At 46.1% G+C, this 20,659-nt stretch overlaps 1 protein-coding gene across 2 annotated transcripts in view; it reads left to right on the plus strand.

Moving 5' to 3' along the window:
- LOC144507961 (voltage-dependent calcium channel subunit alpha-2/delta-1) overlaps nt 1–20,659 on the plus strand; it is a 669,448-nt gene that overhangs the window by 430,582 nt on the left and 218,207 nt on the right. For both annotated transcript variants that reach the window (XM_078235568.1, XM_078235569.1), the window contains exons 9-10: nt 9,267–9,317; nt 9,415–9,514. In XM_078235568.1, the coding sequence (XP_078091694.1) occupies nt 9,267–9,317; nt 9,415–9,514 (151 nt within the window). The remainder of the gene's footprint in view (nt 1–9,266; nt 9,318–9,414; nt 9,515–20,659) is intronic.

Here is a 20,659-nt window from a genome sequence, read left to right on the forward strand (position 1 = left end):
CCTCTCCTCTGAACTTCTGTATTCAGCCTGGTTCTCTATTGTATTTTCTACCTGACACCTATCGTAAGCACACTTTTTCTTCTTTATCTTAACTTCTGTCTCCTTTTTCATCCAAGGAGCTCTTGATTTGTTTGCCGTTCCTTTCGCTTTTGAGGGAACATATGCTGCCCAAACCATTTCTCCTTTGAAGGTAGCCCATTGTTCAGCTACAGTTTTTCCTGCCAACCTGGGGTTCAGTCTATCTGGCCCAGCTCTGTTCTTGCCCCATTGAAGTTGGCTCTTCCTTGTTACTCTGGATTGCCCATTGCCCTTTTTACCATCGCCCTAAACCTTACGATACAGTGATCACTGTCTCCTAAATGGTCCTCCGTTGACACTTGATCTACCCAGCCCACCTCATTTCCAAGAACCAAGTCAAGTAAAGCTTCCCTTCTTGTTGGGCGGGTTAGGTGGATTAGCCATGCTAAATTGCCCCTTAGTGTCAGAGGATCAGCAGGGTAAATATGGGGGTAGGGCCTGAGTGGGATTGTTGTCGGTGCAGGCTCAATGGGTTGAATGGTCTCCTTCTGCACTGTAGGGATTCTGTGGACTGGATGCATAATGCTGGAGACAATTCTCCTGAACACACCGTAGGAACTCTTGCCATTCACCCCAGTCCATATTAGACACTCAACGGATGGGATAGGATAAGCTGTGAGAAATTATTTCTGCTTGTAGAAAATCTCAGACAGGGGACATGGTTTAAAGTATAGAGGCAGCCTTGATGAGGGCATTCTGCAAATACTTTGACATGCAGATTGTGGTAGAAGTTTAGAACTCTCTTCCACAAAACACAGTTAATGTTTGGTCAGTCGTGAATTTTAAAACCGAGATTGATAGATCTATGTTAACTAAAGGAATGGAAATGGGGCTTAGAGTCATATCGGTTTAGGTCACTGATCAACAATTATCTCAAAAATTGGTGAAATTGACTTGAGTGGCTGAATGGCCTCTTCCTGTTGTTGTCCCCCCATGTCAGATCTGTCATTTAGATTCAGAAATTGGTGGTTTAAAAATCTTGAATTCTTTGTGCGGCACAGTGGTTAGCACTGCTGCCTCACAGTGCAAGGGACCCGGGTTCAATTCCAGCCTCGGGTTGCTGTCAGTGTGGAGTTTGCACATTCTCCCCGTGTCTGCGTGGATTTCCTTTGGGTGCTCTGGTTTCCTCCCACAGTCCAAAGATGTGTGTTAGGTGGATTGGCCATGGTAAATTGTCCATTACTGTCAGGGGGGTTAGCTAGGATAAATGCATGAGGGCATGGGTATAGGGCCTGGATGGGATTGTGGTCGATGCACACTCGATGGGCCGAACGGCCTCCTTCTGCACTGTAAGCTTCTATGATTCTACATTGGAAGGAGAGCACTTGTTGTGCTGTCTGTAGGGCAGCACGGTGGCACAGTGGTTAGCACTGTTGCCTAACAGTGCCAGGGACCTGGGTTTGATTCTAGCTCATGTGACTGTGTGGAGTTTGTACGTTCTCCCCGTGTCTGCGTAGGTTTCCCCTCGGTGCTACAGTTTCCTCCCGCAGTCCGAAAGACATGCTGGTTAGATGCGTTGGCCATGCTAAATTCTCCCTCCGTGTACCCGAACAGGCGCTGGAGTGTGGCGACCAGAGGATTCTCACAGTAACTTCATTGCAGTGCTAATGTAAGCCTACTTCTGACACTAATAAATAAACTTAAACTTAAAATTTAAAGTGGCAGCAGTAACACAATCTACTGTCACCTTTTCATTGAGCCACTTTGAAAGTACTTGGATCATGTGATTTGATCTTCTGATAGAAGCTTTAAAATAGTATTTGATTGCCCAGTACCTGATTCACTACAATTAGAAAGGATAGCTTTATTTTTTATTGATTTAATTTGCTTTAAGCCAATGAGCTAAAAGCTTCCATTGTGTATTGTCTTTTTTTTAAACCTCATTAAGGAAAATCAGGCTAGTGAGGCCAAATATACAAATAATTGTGAACTATATCCGATTAGACTTATAAGGAGGAGAAATTATCTTCAGCACTTCATTTTTTAAATGATGTAGTTAATGCGCTTCTGTAGATTTCCTCTTCATGTTATTTTTAGAAAAGAGATTAGCCAATTTTGCATGCAGAGCAATTTTATATGATTGAATTTGTCCAGTACTCAAAATAGTGCGGAAAATCTGTTACCCAAATAATCCAAGAATTTTTAAACAAGGTGCCAACATTACATTTACAATGTTTCGTACAGTTGTACAGAAGTTGAGTATTGCTGAAAAAGAGACATGCTGTTGAAGCTTTTCATCTTGCACTATTCAGGACAGTCACAAGAATACCAAATTTCAAAGGGGGCAGCAATTTATATTGCATGCGAAAAGGATGCTGATGATGTTTTGGCTCTTAATGGTCATGGCTTTGCCAGGGAAAATGGAACACAGAGCTCTTGTCCCCCATGCTTTTGTTTAATTCAAGAAAGGCACAATGCCTGGACATGTTCCTTTTGTATGCATAGGACAGGTCGAGTAAACCATGACTTTAGTCTCAGGTTTGAAATCCTACTCCTCAAATATCCTCTTCCTCAGTCAACCAAAAGGCTGAGCTAGCATATTGGAGGTGATGATGAACCCTGTCAGCTATGTCTGTCTTCATCAAGAGGATAGTCCCAAAATGTGGAAAACGGTCCACATTTTCCAGGATCTTGCTGTTGATCTTAATTGATAGAATCATAGAATCATAGAAACCCTACAGTACAGAAAGAGGCCATTCGGCCCATCGAGTCTGCACCGACCACAATCCCACCCAGGCCCTACCCCCATATCCCTACATATTTTACTCGCTAATCCCTCTAATCTACGCATCCCAGGACACTAAGGGGCAATTTTAGCATGGCCAATCAACTTAACCGGCACATCTTTGGACTGTGGGAGGAAACTCCAGCACCTGGAGGAAACCCACGCAGACACGAGGAGAATGTGCAAACTCCACACAGGCAGTGACCCAAGCTGGGAATCGAACCTAGGTCCCTGGAGCTGTGAAGCAGCAGTGCTAACCACTGTGCTACCGTGCCGGTGGGTGGGGGAGGAGTGTGGTTTCCTGGGTGTTTAGTGAAAGGCCAATTTTGTCAGATGCTTCAAAGAAGTAGCCCACAATAACCTGGAGCTCAGTGTCTCAGTGAGTGAGTGCACGCACTAGCACCATCTGCATACTGAAGCTCAACGACTGAGGTGTTGGAATGGTTTTAGATTGAAGGCGGTTGAACAGTTTCCCACCTGTTCTGTAGATTATCTCCACGCCTGGGGGGTAATTTGCTGGAGGTCTAGTGCAGTATTGCAGCGAGGAAAATGGCCAAGAGAATTGGTGCGATGACACAGCCTTGTTTGAGCCCAGCCTACACTGGGATAGTGTCTGTGACCCTCTGGTGAGGATCGCAACTTGCGTGTCATCGTGGAGGATGGTGACAAATTTCTGTGGGCAGCCAGATTTAAGGAGGGTACTCCATAAACCTTCACGGCTGACAGTCAAAGGCTTTTGTTAGGCCAAGAAAAGCCATTGACAGCAGTGGGTGCAGTTCCTGGCATTTTTCTTTGTATTTGCCGCACACTGAAGGTCATGTTTGTGATGCCTCTCAATGGGCAAATCCCATAGCGTGACTCTGGAAGCAGCTTGTCGGTGGAGATGATTCAGGAGGACGTTTGCAGAGATCCCCCTCTGGCACACACAGCAGGGAGACTCCTCTGCAGTTACTGCATCACCTCCAAAGTCATCCCCATAGCCATCCTAGAATATATTATTGTCCCTCTCTTTCTCACACATTACACCACTTGGCCATCTGCAGACAAAGTGCCAACACCCATTTGAACTGGAAAAGTCCAGCTATGTATCTCCATTATCTCTTCTGACCCCTCTACACTGCTGAACACAATGGTGATCAAATCTTCAGCCACTTGTATCCTACATTCTGGAAGTCATTTTTTGTGTGGACCTTTTAGTGAATTAACAGGCATTATTTTTGCATTAAACATACCATGTAAAGACAAGTTATGGCTGTTAGATTATTTTCTTCCCTGCATACTTTCCTACACGAGTCCTTAGCCTATGATACTCATTTTAAAACAAGACTGTAAAAATCATGACGTGGTTCACAGAGGTTCAGTGATAATGATGCAATCAACTTTTCCAGTGTTTATCACAATCAACTTTTCCAGTGTTTATCACAATCAACTTTTCCAGTGTTTGTCTCAATGGTGTGTTAGAGATTTTAACTCTGGTGGTGCAAAGAGCATGAACATCCTTGGCTTCAAGTAGAGGTTTGTCATTGGTGATGCAGGCCAAGTAGTCAGCTTACTGAATGTTCCTTCAGCATGACCAAGCACAAAGGGCAAGATAAAACTGATTTATGCAATGTGCTCCAATGCCTCGTGTCTAATGGAAGGTACATAACAGAAATTGCTGAAGTGTTTCTCATTTATCTTGCTGTGCTACTAAGCCAAACTCTTGCATAAACCCATAACGTCTGCTTCCATTTCAAAACTGAATGTTTGAACTCTGAATTCAACAACTTGTCCCATGATTGACAGGCAGAAAACATACTCTGATTGTCTTGTAGTGGCTGCCTTCAATAGAATTTCAGCTCAAACGATGAATACATCCTTGTTCAGTGGATTTAAAAGGAACGGCGGAGCATACAAAAGTGCCACTTAGTGCTCCGCCTGCCTAGCTGCTGAAGGAAGCCCTGAAAGTAGGACAAGGGAACAGACATTCATGGATATACAAAGGCAAATTGAACAAAAAGCAAAATGCTGCAGGTGCTGGAAATCTGAAATAAAAGAAGTAAATGCTTGAAACATTTACCTAGTAGGGTTGTAGGATGAAACTTCACCAAAAAACGGCAGAGTGTTGGCGGCACCTTGTGTCTTTGGGCCAAATCTTACGGCTCATTCGTATTAATTTCTGTTCCCATGAGTTCCACATCGCTCCAGCGGCACATTCCCTCCGATTCGCCCGCCACGTAACGACTTAACTGCTGTGAGTACTGGTGAGCTCCATATAAACGGCTCCCTAGAACTCCCAGGTACTTGTTCCACAATGACTGCAGGGGACGGCAGCCAAAGACATCTCAGGCCAAAGGACATGGAAGTCAGCAGGTCACCTCAACCTCAGCTGTGGGTCCTGAGGGGAGACGTAGTGGACGGTTGAGGAAGATTAAGAAACCATTGGCACTCAGTGGACATGGGTGAATTATTACTGCAATTACTATTGCAGTAAGGTGTCCATTTTGTTCTGACTGTTTGTCAATAAATTTCATTTTGTTCACCCACAGAGCCTTCCACCCCATTGTACATGCCACTAAATTTGGGGGAACCACCACTCTCACATGGTGCCCCATCCTTGTGGAGTGTGAGAATGGCAGATCTATGTCCCTCCCACCCCCTTGCCAGCCCCCACTAAGGAAGGGCACTCCCACAGATGCGGTCTGGACAGGAACCCAGGGCAGGGGAAGTACTGCCTGCATACCAGCCTTGACAACCCCTTTAAAGCACAGGGTGCCTGACATGAAGGGCAGAGAAGGCCTGCAAGTGACCCTCCCGACCCCTCTCTCCGAAATGGTTATTCTGGGACCCCCACTCCCTGCCCCGAGTTGGACCTATCCGTGTCGCTTGAGTCCTCTCTGGTGTCCCCTGAGCAGTGCATGCCACGGGAGGGTGCTGGCTGCCTGAATGCTCACCTCTGAAACCCCCTTGGAGGTGAAGACACCAGGTTCAAGCTTCTGTAGACCTGTTGTAAATGGTGCCGGCATGCTAATGTATTCAAATACGGTCTTACGGCATGTTTGAGGCCACTCCAGTAGCGAGGGGCTGGGAAGAGCGGAACTCGGAAAGTCGCTGGAGTGAAGCGCGCCTTCCGGATTTTGAGCCTGAACCACCCTTCCCACAGAAGGAGAGTGCGGGTTCAAAATCCACTTCCAATGTTCCAGGTCGATGTCCTCTTGTCAGAGCCTGGAGATGTTCGAGATGAGCTGCTTAGAAGGAGTAGAAAGATGCGATGCTGGCAATGAACTTCTTCGAAACAGTGCCCAAGGTAAAGGCAAGAGAGATCAGCATAGGATTAAAATAATTTGGCAAGGAACCAAAATCTCAGGGTTAGACTTGCAGATGCAGTAGAATTGTTCAGGAAAGCAACTATCAAATCTGCATTTAGTCTCCTCACTTTGAGCAATGTCTCATCTTTCTGCGGGATGCTCAAGCCTAAAAGTTGACTTTAGCAATTGTTGGACATCACTACAAGCCTCAGTTCTCTCTCAGAGCTGGGCATGTTGCGATGGCTCACGCACACCTCCAAGATGAGGGAGTCTGTGGGATAGTGCTTGGGATGGGCAAAACCTGCTGGGGGTACACCTTTGGCAGAGTGGTTGGCATATCTGGTGTTTCCTGTCTTTTTCTTCCATCATTCTCACAGGCCACTGGAGCCTTCGAGACTTTGCCAGATTTTCTGTGCTTCCTCCCACCTTCCTATTCTGCTGTAATCATTCACACATCCTCCTCTCGATCTCAGACATCTCATTTATTTTTCTAATTTCTCTCATGGTTACATGCATTTGCCTCAAGCCAGTGTCATCGAATAATCTCGTGTCCTCCACCTAATTGCTCATTTTATTCTCTCTCTGCCCCATTTCCCTTATTAGCTGTTCCTGTGTGACATACCCCTTGAAATGCCATTGACTTAGCTGTACTGGTCAATTGCTTGCAAGCTTTGGAGTTGGATTCCTTTCTCAGTTGGTGCTGTGCTTATTTTTTTCTGGGGTAACTGTCCTTGGTTTCTGTTCATGTTTGTGGTTAGCAAAACTAAACTAGTTATATTCCCGTTCATGTGCAGATACCCAAATGTCTAAGCAAGTTGTCATTTTCCTCGAAATCAGAGAAGTGTTTATGACATGGATTGGTGGGCAATAGGATGCATACAGAGTTTTATGTGTACTCAGACAATGACATTACAAAATCTCAGAATCCCTACAGTCCAGAAAGAGACCATTCGGCCCATCGAGTCTGCACCGACCACAATCCCACCCAGGCCCTACCCCCATATCCCTACATATTTACTCACTAATCCCTCTAACCTACAATCTCAGTACACTAAGGGGCAATTTTAGCATGGCCAATCAACCTAACTTGCACATCTTTGGACTGTGGGAGGAAACCGGAGCGCCGGAGGAAACCCACGCAGACACGAGGAGAATGTGCAAACTCCACACAGACATTGACCCAAGCCGGGAATCGAACCCAGGTCCCTGGAGCTGTGAAGCAGCAGTGCTAACCACTGTGCTACCGTGTCCCCCTCAATGAAAGATTCATTTTAACAACTTTTCTAAAGGAGAAATCTATGCTTTTGAAAAAATTACTACCTTTGGTATCATCATATTATAGAATCCCTACAATGCAGAAGTAGGCCCATTGAGCCTGCACTGACAACAATTCCGCCCAGGTCCTATCCCTGTAGCCCCAGGCTATATACCCTGCTAGACCCCCTGACACTAAGGGACAATTTAGCACAACCAATCCTACTAACCTGTGTATCTTCAAAAAGGTTTTTTAGTTTATTTACTATTAGTCACAAGTAAGGCTTGCATTAACACTGCATTGAAGTTACTGTGAAATTCCCCTAGTTGCCACACTTCGGCCCCTGTTCGGGTCAATGCACCTAACCAGCACGTCTTTCAGACTGTGGGAGGAAATTGGAGCACCTGGAGGAAACCCACGCAAACACGGGGAGAACATGCAAATTCCACACAGACAATGAACCAAGCCGGGAATCAAACCCGGGTCCCTGATGCTGTGAGGCAGCAGTGTTAATCACTGTGCCACCCACGGCACTGGACTGGATCTTTGGACTGTGGGAGGAAACGGGAGCACCTGGAGGAAACCCACACAGACACAGGGAGAACATGCAAACTCCACACAGTCACCTGATGTCGGAATTGAACCCGGGTCCCTGACATTGTGAGGCAGCAGTGCTAACTACTGCCTCAGTCGTTCGTTCGTAAACAAGATTCTCTGGGAAGTTTGGCCGTATCATGAAGAAAATCCTTTGTCAGATTGAATTACTTTGGAGCAGTATATTTGGGCTAAAATGTATATCATACTGGTTTGCTCATAGGATCTTTCAGCCCCCCCGCCCCGTGGTGTGTTCCCCAGCGGTGAGGTAGCTCACCACTGGCTGCCAATGGGATCTCCCAGTCATGCCACGTTTTGCACGGCTGCCCGTCCCATCGCTGGGGAACCCGCCGCAGTGAGTCTCCTTCGGCTGGACCAGAAGATCCCACCAGCGGGAATGGTCGGAAAATCACGTCCGATGTAATTGTGCTTGTTAATTTTCCATTCAAGTAACTAAGCAGTTGACATGATAAGCAAATGAGCATGTTTAGAAAGTTCTGGAAATGTGCAGCTTATCCATAAAACCTGGAAAAAGAGAGAATAGTTTTGTGATTGAGGGACAGACCCTTCATCAGAATCGTGCTGTGACTAAGTCAGCTTGGCTCAGTGGACTCTCACCAGATTGAAAGAAGCTCCGAGGGATTTTGTATGTTGTTCAGGTTGATACCTCAGCAGTGCTGAGGAAGTGCTGCATTGCCACCTGCTCACTCCAGTGGGCAAGAAAGATCCTATTGCAACATTCAACTGACAACGGAATAATTCTTCCAGTGCCCTAGCCAATATTTATCTATCAACACACAGAGCTACAGTCAGGTTGACTGGTTATTTATCTTTATTCCTGGTGTGTATCCAGTTAACTGCTGAGGTTGCCCGTGACAATATATCGGAACTTCAAAAGCAATGAATTGCCTGTAAATTTGGGGCATTCTGTGTTTTGCAGCTGGGTACAACAATGGCATCTCGAGTGCCAACTTGATTGGTGAAAAAGCCAGGTTTTGCCTCATCACAGCACCATCCAGCCCTAAAGGAGACCATTGGCCCTTTGTGCCGTGTTGGCTCTTTGCATAACCTGTCCAATGTGTCCCACCCTGTGCCCTTTTTCTATAGCTGTATTACGTTACTGTAACAGTCCCAGCTCTCTTTCTGGAATGGCCACAAACTTTGGCAGATGACTATTCTGGTGAGTAAACTGTTCAAGAACACACTGATACTCTCCATCCCCCCCGCCCCCCCCATCCCAGGGACAATAGCAGCCATGTTTAAATTCTGTGTCGTGTCTCACATTGTAAAGTTAGTGGTGCCTCACTGCTTTGTTCTACTCTCTCAGGTACATTCAGGGAGCTGCTTCACCCAAGGACATGCTCATTCTTGTCGATGTGTAAGTACGAATAAACATTAGAAATATTGAAACCGCTATTTTCTCTGTAGGGATTGAAATGTTTGACCATTTCCGTGCTCTCTTTGCTACAAACCAGGAGTGGGAGTGTGAGTGGGCTAACACTGAAACTGATTCGGACTTCAGTCTCTGAGATGCTGGAAACACTTTCTGATGACGACTACGTGAATGTGGTTTCTGTGAGTATTGCGACCATTAGTCACTGTCCATGTGATGACCTCCAGCGGTGTTTGTTGTCAGCGACACTGCACTTGCCAGGGGTACAAAGGCAGTTCCATTGTCCTGTGCTCTCAGCATGGAAGCCACACTTGAAGGGATCATGCGTCGGAGATGCGGCTGCAGAACTGTAGCTCTGATACCCCGACACATGCTCGCTGCTATTGTGCGGCTCCCTGCTGCTAATGCACAATTACTCCATCTGTATCTCGGGAGCAAGTTCAGTTGTCATACAGCAATTCAACAGGCGATCGAATCCATGGGAATAAATTAGACACAGAGTCTGGAAAGAGCATGTTTGATGGGATTTTTGCTTTAAAATCATTACACACATGCGTTTTTTAAATTGAGTGTGCATGTCAATGCAGATTGACAAAAGCGGGTCATTAACTAATGTCAAACTGCGCTGTGCAAGAGATTTTAATTGTATTTGGTGTGCTCATCAGCTCTGGGCCCAGTTTGGCTTAAATAAAACATGGCTTTTTAGAAGTAATTACTTTTGAGAATTATTTCAGATGACTTTAGATCCAACCACTTGTTTTGATCCGGTGTCCTTGAAGATGAAAAGAAAGGAACGGGTCTCCCACCAGCATCAAGGGTTTGGCTGCGAGGATGAAACCTCAATCACAGTGCCAACTATGGTTCAGGGTGACTTTTTTGGGCCTAACATCCAGCACCCCTTCATCGTTAATTCCCCTGAAGATTATGATGGTCATCATTCTTTTTCTGCATTTAAATTTGTTTCTAACATAGGCAAGGCTTGCAAATATGAGCCTTCTTTCCCTTTAATCCGATTAAATTGTCCGAGAATAATGAGCCCGATTTTACCATCGTGTTGGAACCGGTTTGGTGAAGTCGGGCGTGAGACGAGTAGTGTGATCTGCCACCACCTCCGTGCCGGTTCGCCCTTTACCAAGGCCCGAAAATGGCCGTGGTGGGGACCGTGCCCGAAACGGGCGCGACGGCCATTTAAATGTATTTGCATGCATTTAAATTGACTTAATGGTCTGCACGCTCAACATTACCAGCGCTTCCCCCTTTACCGTGTTCGCCCATCCAGAATCGGCACAAAACAGACATGATCCATAGAAATCCGATTCGGGCGCTCGAATTAGTGAGGAGGTCCGATGGTTCTCTGTTTGAGATCGGTGAGGGAGGAGGGGGGGACGGCGGGGGGGGGAGTCCGCTGCCACTTTGCCTGAGATCAGTGGGGGAGGGGGGTCTGCTGCCACTCTGCTTGAGACCGGTGGTGGGGAGCGGTAGGAGGGTTCCGCTGCCACCGTGCCTGAGATCAGTGGAGGGAAAGGGGGTCAGTAATGTTGTGGGGGTGGGGCAATGTCTGTGGGGGCCAGGGGGAGGCATTATCCGGCCCGGGAGGGGTGTGGCAGGGGAGCAGCATGGTGTCATTTTTATTTCTGCGCGTGCGCAGTTGGAGTCTCCGATTGGAGCTGCAGGATTTCGGGTATGTTAAGCCCCGCCCACAGGCTTGTGCAGCGCATTTTGGAATTGCTGATATTTTTACAGGCAGAGTGCGTACGGGAGCACCTCAGAACGGGTCTAAAAGTCGGATCTGAAACACTCCCAGTTTCAAGTCTGCCCAGCACTTAGAATCAAAATGGTGAAATAGGGCCAAAGGTTTCAATTTAATTTCTAAAGTGGATATTTTTGTTTTGGGAGGTAATTTACCACATTTTCTTTGAATATCTGTTATTAGCTAAACTAAATTACAGGAATCCTCACCAGTAGAGGAGTATAATTGGGGAGAAAGGGTTGATGCATCATTATCCCCATGGATGGATGGAAAGTTATATTTTGATTGCTGTGAACCACATTAAAATATTTAGTAGAAATCTGGAAGCAACATGTTAAGAGTGGCATGGAATTTGGACACTGCAGACGCCGCTTTGGGTTTCAAAATGGTGCCCGGTTCTGGGGCGAGACACTGAGGGTACTTGATTGGTGAGGGTGTCAGCTTCACACGGTGAATGCTGCCAGTAATCGGTTGTGCAGGCACGCCTTGACATCAGTGCTGCCGGTTGGAAGTTCAGCATTCCCATTGATGCCCTTTCTTAACCTCTTGCAGCTGAACATCCGCTCAGCAGCGGAATGAACCCCTCGCTCGCGCTATTTTAAAGACATCATCAACCACTTACAATTCAGTTGTTTGCTGATTTCTTCACGGTTCTACAAGCATTTGGTGCTTTCTATAATTGTTTCAAGTTGCAAAGCTCTATGACGAGTCTATGACGAGTGGTGTAGCAGGCACTTGGGAACTTTGACTGACTTGAGGGCTTCTATACAAACCAGTCATTAGCAGACATGGCTGCAATACAGCATGACTTAGAGAATGAGCAGAGGCTTCAGAGCAGGACACACGGAGGACAGGGGAGAACAGCTCTCAGGAGGATATCCACCGAAGAATGTTCAGGAAGCAGTTCTCCTAGCCGATGTCCCCACTGAAATCCACCACCTGCTCAGCCATAACTGCAACCTCAGAACAGGGCAAGGACCACATTGCCAATAGCTGTGAAGATTGTTGTAATGTGCCTTTAAGGGATAGCATGTGACATCACTAAAAGGGAAGTATGTCAGTCTCACTTTTACCTTTGGGCAGAGTACACACATGCACACACAGCTCTGCCACTGATGTCTTCAAGCTTTCTACCGATGTATAACTATTCCCAGCTACCTGTTCTGAATAAATGAACCCACAACATGTTTATCCAATCTCTTCTGAGCCAGTGGTGCTTATATCATTATAATAACATGACAAAGATGACTATAGAGATGGGACTTTATGCACCTGGGTCCTTCCATGTTGGAATTGGAGATATTTTAAACATATTTGTCATCCACTGCTGCAGAAGGGAGTTCACTGAACCACTGGACTGAATGAGAGCTAATGATGACAGATAATCAGGGAGGGTGGCTTCAAGCAGCTGCTGGTCTTGAATACCCGACTGCGGACTTCATCTTCTGGGTGTGCATGGCAGTTGTCTGGGCTGGCTGGCCGACAGATGACAACAGTGACTGCTGGAGGACTGATGGACTGCTGTGATGCCCTCTAAACTCTTTTGCATATTGTCATCCATGGTGGCAGCGGATTGAGCTTGCACTGCAGCTCCCGGACATCTGGTGGAAGCTGAGATATCAGCCATGAGGCGCTACATCATGGTTGGGTCCTTAAATGAACTGATGAAGGTGATTGCCACTTATATATTGAATTCCAAGCTCTGAGCAAACCCTGTGCAGAGTTGGTGCCGAACTCCATGCTCATTGACGTTCAGCGCAGGCTTTCCAAAGCACCAGTCATTTTGTGTTGAGACCCATCAACGTTCTTCTCTAGACTTCCCCTTTGAAGTCCCCATCTAAATCCCCAGTAACAGAGCTAGCTCCACCACTTTGTTTGCCACCTGCCCTGATTTCAGTCCACTCATGCACATTCCTTTACTATGTGCAGACCTTGCCTCTGTACTAGCTTCTAAATTACGCGTTGTGTTAGGATCCAAACTGATGGTTGCAAGTGTAAAATTGTGACAGTGTTGCGTCTTCATTCTGCACGGTCAGGTTGCGCTTCCTGGCTATCTGAAAGGTGGAAGGTAAATGCACAGAACTCTGGAGTGGGGATTAGGAACAAGTGGGAGAAGCCTGCTTACTCCAATCAGGAAATAGTGAGAGCTGAAGGGGAGGTGGATGTGGGAAGGAGAATTGAATACGAGGATAACATTATAGAATCCTGACAGTGCAGAAGAGGACATTCGGCCCATCGAGTCTGCACCGACTCTCTGACAGAGCACCTTACACAGGTCCACCCCTTGCCCTATACCTGTAACCCCACACATTTATCCTGCCAATCCCCCTAACCTCCATGTCTTGGGACACTAAGGGGAAATGTAGCATGACCAGTCCACCTAATTTGCACATCTTTCGGACTGTGGGAGGAAACCGGAGCACCCAGAGGAAATCCACACAGACACAGGGAGAATGTGCAAATTCCACACAGACAGTGACCCAAGGCTGGAATTGAATCTGGGTCACCGGCGCTGAGAGGTAGCAGTGCGAACCACTGTGCTGCCCACGTACACGTTTCTCCCGTGTTGTGTAATTCTTCTGCCAAGTTAGAATCCATTGTGGAACAGCTTCCAGCATCTGTTGTAGCCATAATGCATCTCCCTTTTAAGTGGTGCAGGCTTACTCTATATGGTGCAGGCGAGAGTTAACTGGTGCTAGCCTCTGATCCCTGCTGAGATCTGCAGCCACCCTTCAGCAGGGTTAGTCCTGGCCACATGCTGCAGTCATTAATCAACTGGCAGCGTGAGATTGACTCGCTAGCTTTCTCACATTGAACAGATGGGGGTTAATCATGCATTGCAATCCCAGCATCTAATTTCAGGGCCTTCAAATATCGCCCTGTAGGTATTTCCTCAATTCAACTGAATCCAAATTGGTCAGAACAATTGATGTGTCAAAAGTATTTTGCTCAAGTCCTGTCAGTTGACTCCAAGAGGGTCATATTTACCGAACTCACCCTGCAGGAAACCGACACGGTCATGTTGCTTCTTTCACGCCCCCTTGATTTTGTGTTCAGTAAGTCAGACAAAGGGGTTCTGAATCTTGTATGGTTGAACATTTAAGGCTGGAATCATACCACCGTTCACACTGGCGGGATTTTCCCATGCCGCGGCAGTGAATGGAGATATGGCTGGTCGCCAATTTCTCCGACCTCACTGTAGCAGGAGCGTGGCGTGAACGGCAGGTAAGATCATGCCCTAAGTGTTTGTTGATAGTACATAATGATATACATGTATAGTGTGCAGCCCAAGCTATGAGCTAACTCCATGCTTGTTTCTACCCAAGTCCCTGTCCAGTCCATAACTGACCCTGGTCTCAGGTCATGTGTCTGTTTACATCACACTGTAGGCAGTACCGTTTCCCAGTCCAGATGAAACTTGCAATGCCAGATACCCTTAAACTACACATGGTATGCTTATCACACATGGTCTTGTCTCTTCTTAATTCCGAAAGAGTGTGGTAATAATAGACCTTAAAACAATGGACATTAAGAGTTTTTATTTAAAATCACATGGAAATTAAGCATGAACAGAATTTATGTGACACCAGGATGCGTTTTTGGCCTTTTATCATTGTAAAATTGCAACAGATATTTGTTAATTCTTAAGACATGGGTGGCGTTGAATTAACAGGGAAAGTCAACCTTTGCCGGGGGGAGGGGTTTGGGGCGGGGGGAGGTGGGGTGGGGTGGAGAGTCTTACCAAAAAACAGCACAGTGTTGTAACCAGCGTGTTTCTCCTGCCTAGAAAAATCAAGGGGGCGTGCTTCATGCTATCATGCAGGGGGGCATCCCTCAACATGCCAGCAAAACCTGGCTGCACTGAGATCTGGGCACCATCTCCAGCCCACCACGGAGGTCTCAGCTCCTCTCCCCACCTTGATAGGAATTGGCACTCCCCCCCCCCCCCCCCCCCCCCCCACCCCCCGGCCACCTCCCTGATCATTGGCCCCTTCTGCCCCTTCCCCCGAATCATCAGGCCTCCCCTCCCCAACCCAACACACGCACAGTCAGAGCCAACACCTACTCCCCATGAATGGTCATCACCAACAACCCTTCTCTTCTATCCGCTCCCAGCCTACAACCAAATCTGAGTGAATCCAGCCCATGAGGTTCCCTCTGGGACCTACCCCTTGACACTGCCAGGCCGACAATGGGAATGGTGCCTGGGGGCATTGCCAAGCCACTGCCTGGCCGTGTCCCTTTCCCCTGGGTACTATACTCACCTTTAAACCTGTGGGAAGACCCCCACAACAGGTTCATGTGTAGGTGAACCTGTTGTAAATGATGCAGGTGTGACGTCCCATCGGCGCCCACTGAATACCCCGTGAAAGGGGAGATGTTCTGGAGAGAGTGCCTGCTAATGATATGCTAATGTATTAAAATGAGCTATCTGCAGTCCCGGGGCATGTTTGACTCCACTCTGCGGCGAGGGCCCTGGAAGATCGGAACTCAGAAACTCGCCGGCACGATTTTGAGTTCGCGTCGCCTTTCCCACAGAGGGAGAGTGCAGGCTCTAAATTGCCCATACAGAAAGCAATGCAAACCATAATCTTCACCATTCATTCAAAACAAAACAACCAATGGTTACCTTGTGTCTTGACTGTGGCACAACTAGGATGAAAGAACTTTCATTTGTTTAACATTAGTTTTGAAGTGTAGTCACTCGGAAGTGCACACTGCGAGACCCCACAAACAGCAATGAGATAACTGATCAGATAATCTGATTGGGAGATAACTGTTGGCCGGAGAGAATAATTCCCCTGTTCTGTTTCGGATAATAGATTGGCCAGGCTAGGGATAAATTCCTTGGAACTTAGGAGAATGAGGGGTGACCTTATTGAGGTGTATAAAATCATGAGGGGTAGAGATAGGATGAACACATTGCCTTTTTCCCAGGGAAGGGAAATTGAAAACTGGAGGGCATAGGTTTAAGGGGAGAGGGGAAAGATTTAAAAGGGACCTATGGGGAACTTCTTCACACAGAGGGTGGTGTGTATATATGGAACGAGCTGCCAGAGAATGTGGTTGAGGCAAGTACAATAGCAACATTGAAAAAGCATTTGGATGAGTACATGGATAGGTAAGGATTAGAGGGATATGGGACAAACACGGGCAATTGGGACTTGCTGGGAGGGCACCATGGTCAGCATGGACCGGTTGGGCCGAAGGACCTGTTTCCATGCTGTATTGCACTATGACTCTAATACCATGCCATCTTTTGTATTCACCTGAGAGCACAGACAAGACCTTGTCTTAACATCTCATTTGAAAGACAGTACCTCTGACAATGTCAGTTTGGATACTGTGCTGAATCTCTGAAGTGGCACTTGCACTCGTAACCTCCTGACCTCGAGGCAAGGATGCTACCATTGAGAAAAGACTGACATGAACAGATATCTATGAAATAATAAATGAATGGAGTGTTAGACTGCATTGAATCAGAGACAGTTGGGTTTTCATGACAGTCTGAAACTTTTGTACGCAATCCTTTCTGGGACCAGTCCATAAATTATCAGATTTTTAAAAATTAAGTTTTGAAACTTGGGATTTAAGCTCACAAAAGCTCTAAGTCGCTGGCCAAAGTTGAAGAATCACCTTGATCTAGGAAGATGGGGGCGACTGCATTGCAAGCTCCATTATAGCTACAGTTGCAGATAATTCAGTCAACAGGCTACGTAATTATGGTGTGACAACCCACACCTATTCCAATGATATTAGATGCTTGGCTATAGCCACAGTGCCCTAACCAAATGTGAAGACACAAATTTCAGCTTGAAGTTCCAGCCAAAGGGAGTATCTATCTCATTTGATACACTCGGAGGCTCAAAACCAAACAAGACTCAACAAACCATTGCTCTCTTGATAGTGGCAGTCGGCATGTTACAATCAGAGAACAATGATTAAGTTATCTTTGAAAAAAATTGTTACAGCAAGAAAATTATTTTATCCAGATCCCAGTTTCTTTGACAGAACTTTAAATTAGATTTAATTCCTGACCAGTCACTGTCGTCTAGGCAACCGTGAACACTGTTGATCCCATGGTGAATTAAAGCTTATAGACCAGTATTATCGGACAGAATTTTAATTGTGACGTGTTGTTCCGAATGATGGAACTGGAAGTGATGCCATTTCAACTCTCTTGCTTTTTGCTGGTTCCTACACGAAGACGATTAAACACCCGGAATCTCACAACAAGGGAAGCATTTTAACATGTGTACTTGACTCAGAGCCCAGACATCCATTACTCTTGTTGAAACAACTGCAGCCCAGTGAAAATATTGCTTGATTGGCAGCTCTGGCTCTCTGATCTCTGCAGTCCGTTTCAATATTTATTTGCCAGTTATTAAGTGGTTTCAAGGTGTTGTGGTTTCTGTTATTGATGCTTAAAAGTTCTGGATGATTGACACTTTTATTGCCTTGTAGTGAAATGACTTTTTCTTCACACAATGGAAATGTATGAATGAATAAATGACTTTTGTGAAGCTTTTGTTTTACACATCCTACTGTCACTATAAGGTTCATTGATTCCACACAGTATATAGTGGTGGGTCAATGGGCATGGAGTGCAATATCTTGGAATAGGCGATATGAGGAACCTTGTTGGGGGGGGGGGGGGGAGTGCTATACCTTGACATTTGAGTGTTGAGGGGTCATGGGGTTGAGTGAGTGACACAAATTGGCTTTGGGCATGGGAGGTCATGGGTGGGGAATAGCCTGGTATGAAAGCACAAGCTAATATAGATGGGGAATTGGACAGTGGTGAGGGGTTGAAGGCTGTAGGGCCTTTGTATTTCTATCTTAACTGGGATGAAGTCCCAGATCACTGAGGAAGGTCACTTAAGCAGCCCGCCTTGGCACACGGCAGCCTCAGCTGCTGTCTCCAAATTTCTTCTAAACGTCAGTTGGCCGAATATAGTCTGCAAACCGCCCCCCCTCTCCCCCACCCACGCACTCACCCCAGTAATGAAGATCCTGCCTTTGTGGGTCCTTCCTCCTGAGGCAGATGGGCCGAGTGGGATATTTTCCCGTCTCCCATACCCACCTCGCCGATGAAAATTCAGGCCATTAACTCTGTTTCTCTCGACAGCTGCTGCCCGACCCGAGTTCTTTCAGCTTTTTCATTGCTCTGATTACACCACTTTCTACTTTGGCTCATCTCCATCCCAAAAGGGAAGCAGAGTGTTCCAGTTTTCTTTTCCTGCACCAGTCCCACCAAGCAATTAATGCCACCAATAGTTTACAGGTCACCAATGTCATCAGAAGTCAAGGTTAAGATGCACTCATTCACTGTTGTGCATCACCTTTTGCTGCAGGTCTTCGAGCATTATTGAAATACTAGGGGGTCAGTGTTTAAGAATAAGGGGTCACTCATTTAAGACAAAGGTGAGGAGAATTATTTTCTCTCAGAGGTTTGTGAATCTTTGGAACGCTCTTCTTGAAAAGGCAGTGGCAGCAAAGTCATTAAGGCGCAGCTAGATAGATTCTTAATTAACAAAGGGGTGAAAAGGTTTCGGGGTAGGGAGGAATGTGGAATGGAGGTTACAATCAGATTAACCATGATCTTGGGACAGTGCGGTGGCACGGTGGTTAGCACTGCTGCCTCACAGCGCCGGGGACCTGGGTTTGATTTCCGACTTTTGACTCTGTCTGTGCAGAGTCGACACATCCTCCCCGTGTCTGTATGGGTTTCCTTCGGCTGCTCCGGTTTCCTCCCACAGTCTGAAAGATCTGCATTGGCCATGCTAAATTCTCCCTCAGTGTACCCAAACAGGTGCCAGAGTGTGGCGACTAGGGGATTTTCACAATAACTTCATTGCAGTGTCAATGTAAGCCTACTTGTGACTAATAAATTAACTTTAACTTTATTTTATTTTTTTGAATGGCAGAGCAGGTTTGAGGGACTAAGTGACTGACTCCTGCTCCTAATTTGTATGTTTGTAAGACAGTGGTAAAGCAATAAGTTGCCTGGCTATCATCACACTTGGCTAAGCTGTGGCAGAAAAGTTCAGGAAACCTGGAAAGGAAAAGAGAATTTATAGCAATTTAGTGGTTCAGTGTGCTTAAAGAGCACAGTGTGTGTGTGTTTTTTTTGGATAACTGTGTGACCTGCAACTCTCCAATGGAAATTCCAGCACGCTATCCAGAATTAACTGTGCACTTAGCCTGCCCAGAGATGTCTTTATGGACATGGCCAGGCAAACTGAAGTGTTTGAGGGTTAATCAAACAGGTCAGCTAGGCTTAGCTATGGTGGTTAAAAAATAATGATGGTGGGTTTAGTCCTCAGCATCAGCTTCAGAAAGAGACTCAGGGGACTGAGTGCTATCAGCGCTGTAAGCGCGGAATGAAATGAGGTTATTGGCAAGTTGCTGGAACTCTAATGAGATAAGGTGACTGATATGTTCTGGCCTTGCTACTCATTATTCCATACATCAATGGGAATGTGATAATTTATTTCTGTCTAGTTTGGCGATCTAACCAGCTTAATGGGATTTCTTGCCTGTGCCATATGTTGTATATTATCCTGTTCTCTGAGACAAAATTGGAAATTGTACTCCAAAGTAGTTACTGTGAAAATGGTGCTTGCAGTCACGGTACATGAGTAACAGTTTCAGGAATGGTAGTTTTATTGTTTCATTTCTATTATAATATATTGGTTCTTCGCTCTTGTCGAAGTGCAGCATTATAATCAGCCCCGTGGAATTTCTTGTTGCACTCGCTTGTCAATATGATTTCAGATTTATTCGCTAGCAATGGTGATATTCCACTAAACGATTACAAATTATTTCTTCTACAAACCTCCATTAATCACAGCACAGTCATTAATCCTTAAGTGAGAGCACCGTCATGCATCAGTGGTGTTTAAGTGCGTCGACAATCAGAGTCAGCATTGACAACACTCTGCCACAGAATTGGTTTGAACCAATAAACTGTCCATAAAAAGAATAGTACATGTTATTAGAGGAAAAAATAACATCCTCTGAAGTGATCTCAAGCACGTAATCTAATCTCAGGTATTGGGAACTACTGGAAGATTCAAAGCTCCAATCTCATGATTTATGAGCTCTTTGGAATGCAGGTTATGGTGCACTCAAGCATTGCCCCTCCTTAATTATAGTTAACAGTTTATTTCATATGGTAGACTTAGGTACACGTCGTCTTGTGTGCGCAGTCCACATCTGTTCCTGGGTATATCTAGTGAAAGATACATTCATTCATTCTTCACTCAGTTCAGTAGAGCTCACATTGCCATTTAGTCAGTAAAATGTCATGCACGGCCCAGAATATGTTAGAAACATAGAAACATAGAAACCCTACAGTGCAGAAGGAGGCCATTCGGCCCATCGAGTCTGCACCGACCACAATCCCACCCAGGCCCTACCCCCACATATTTACCCGCTAATCCCTCTAACCTATGCATCTCAGGATTCTAAGGGGCAATTTTTAACCTGGCCAATCAACCTAACCCGCACATCTTTGGACTGTGGGAGGAAACCGGAGCACCCGGAGGAAACCCACACAGACACGAGGAGAATG

Source organism: Mustelus asterias, chromosome 19, assembly GCF_964213995.1.
Source record: "Mustelus asterias chromosome 19, sMusAst1.hap1.1, whole genome shotgun sequence".
NCBI lineage: Eukaryota > Metazoa > Chordata > Chondrichthyes > Carcharhiniformes > Triakidae > Mustelus > Mustelus asterias.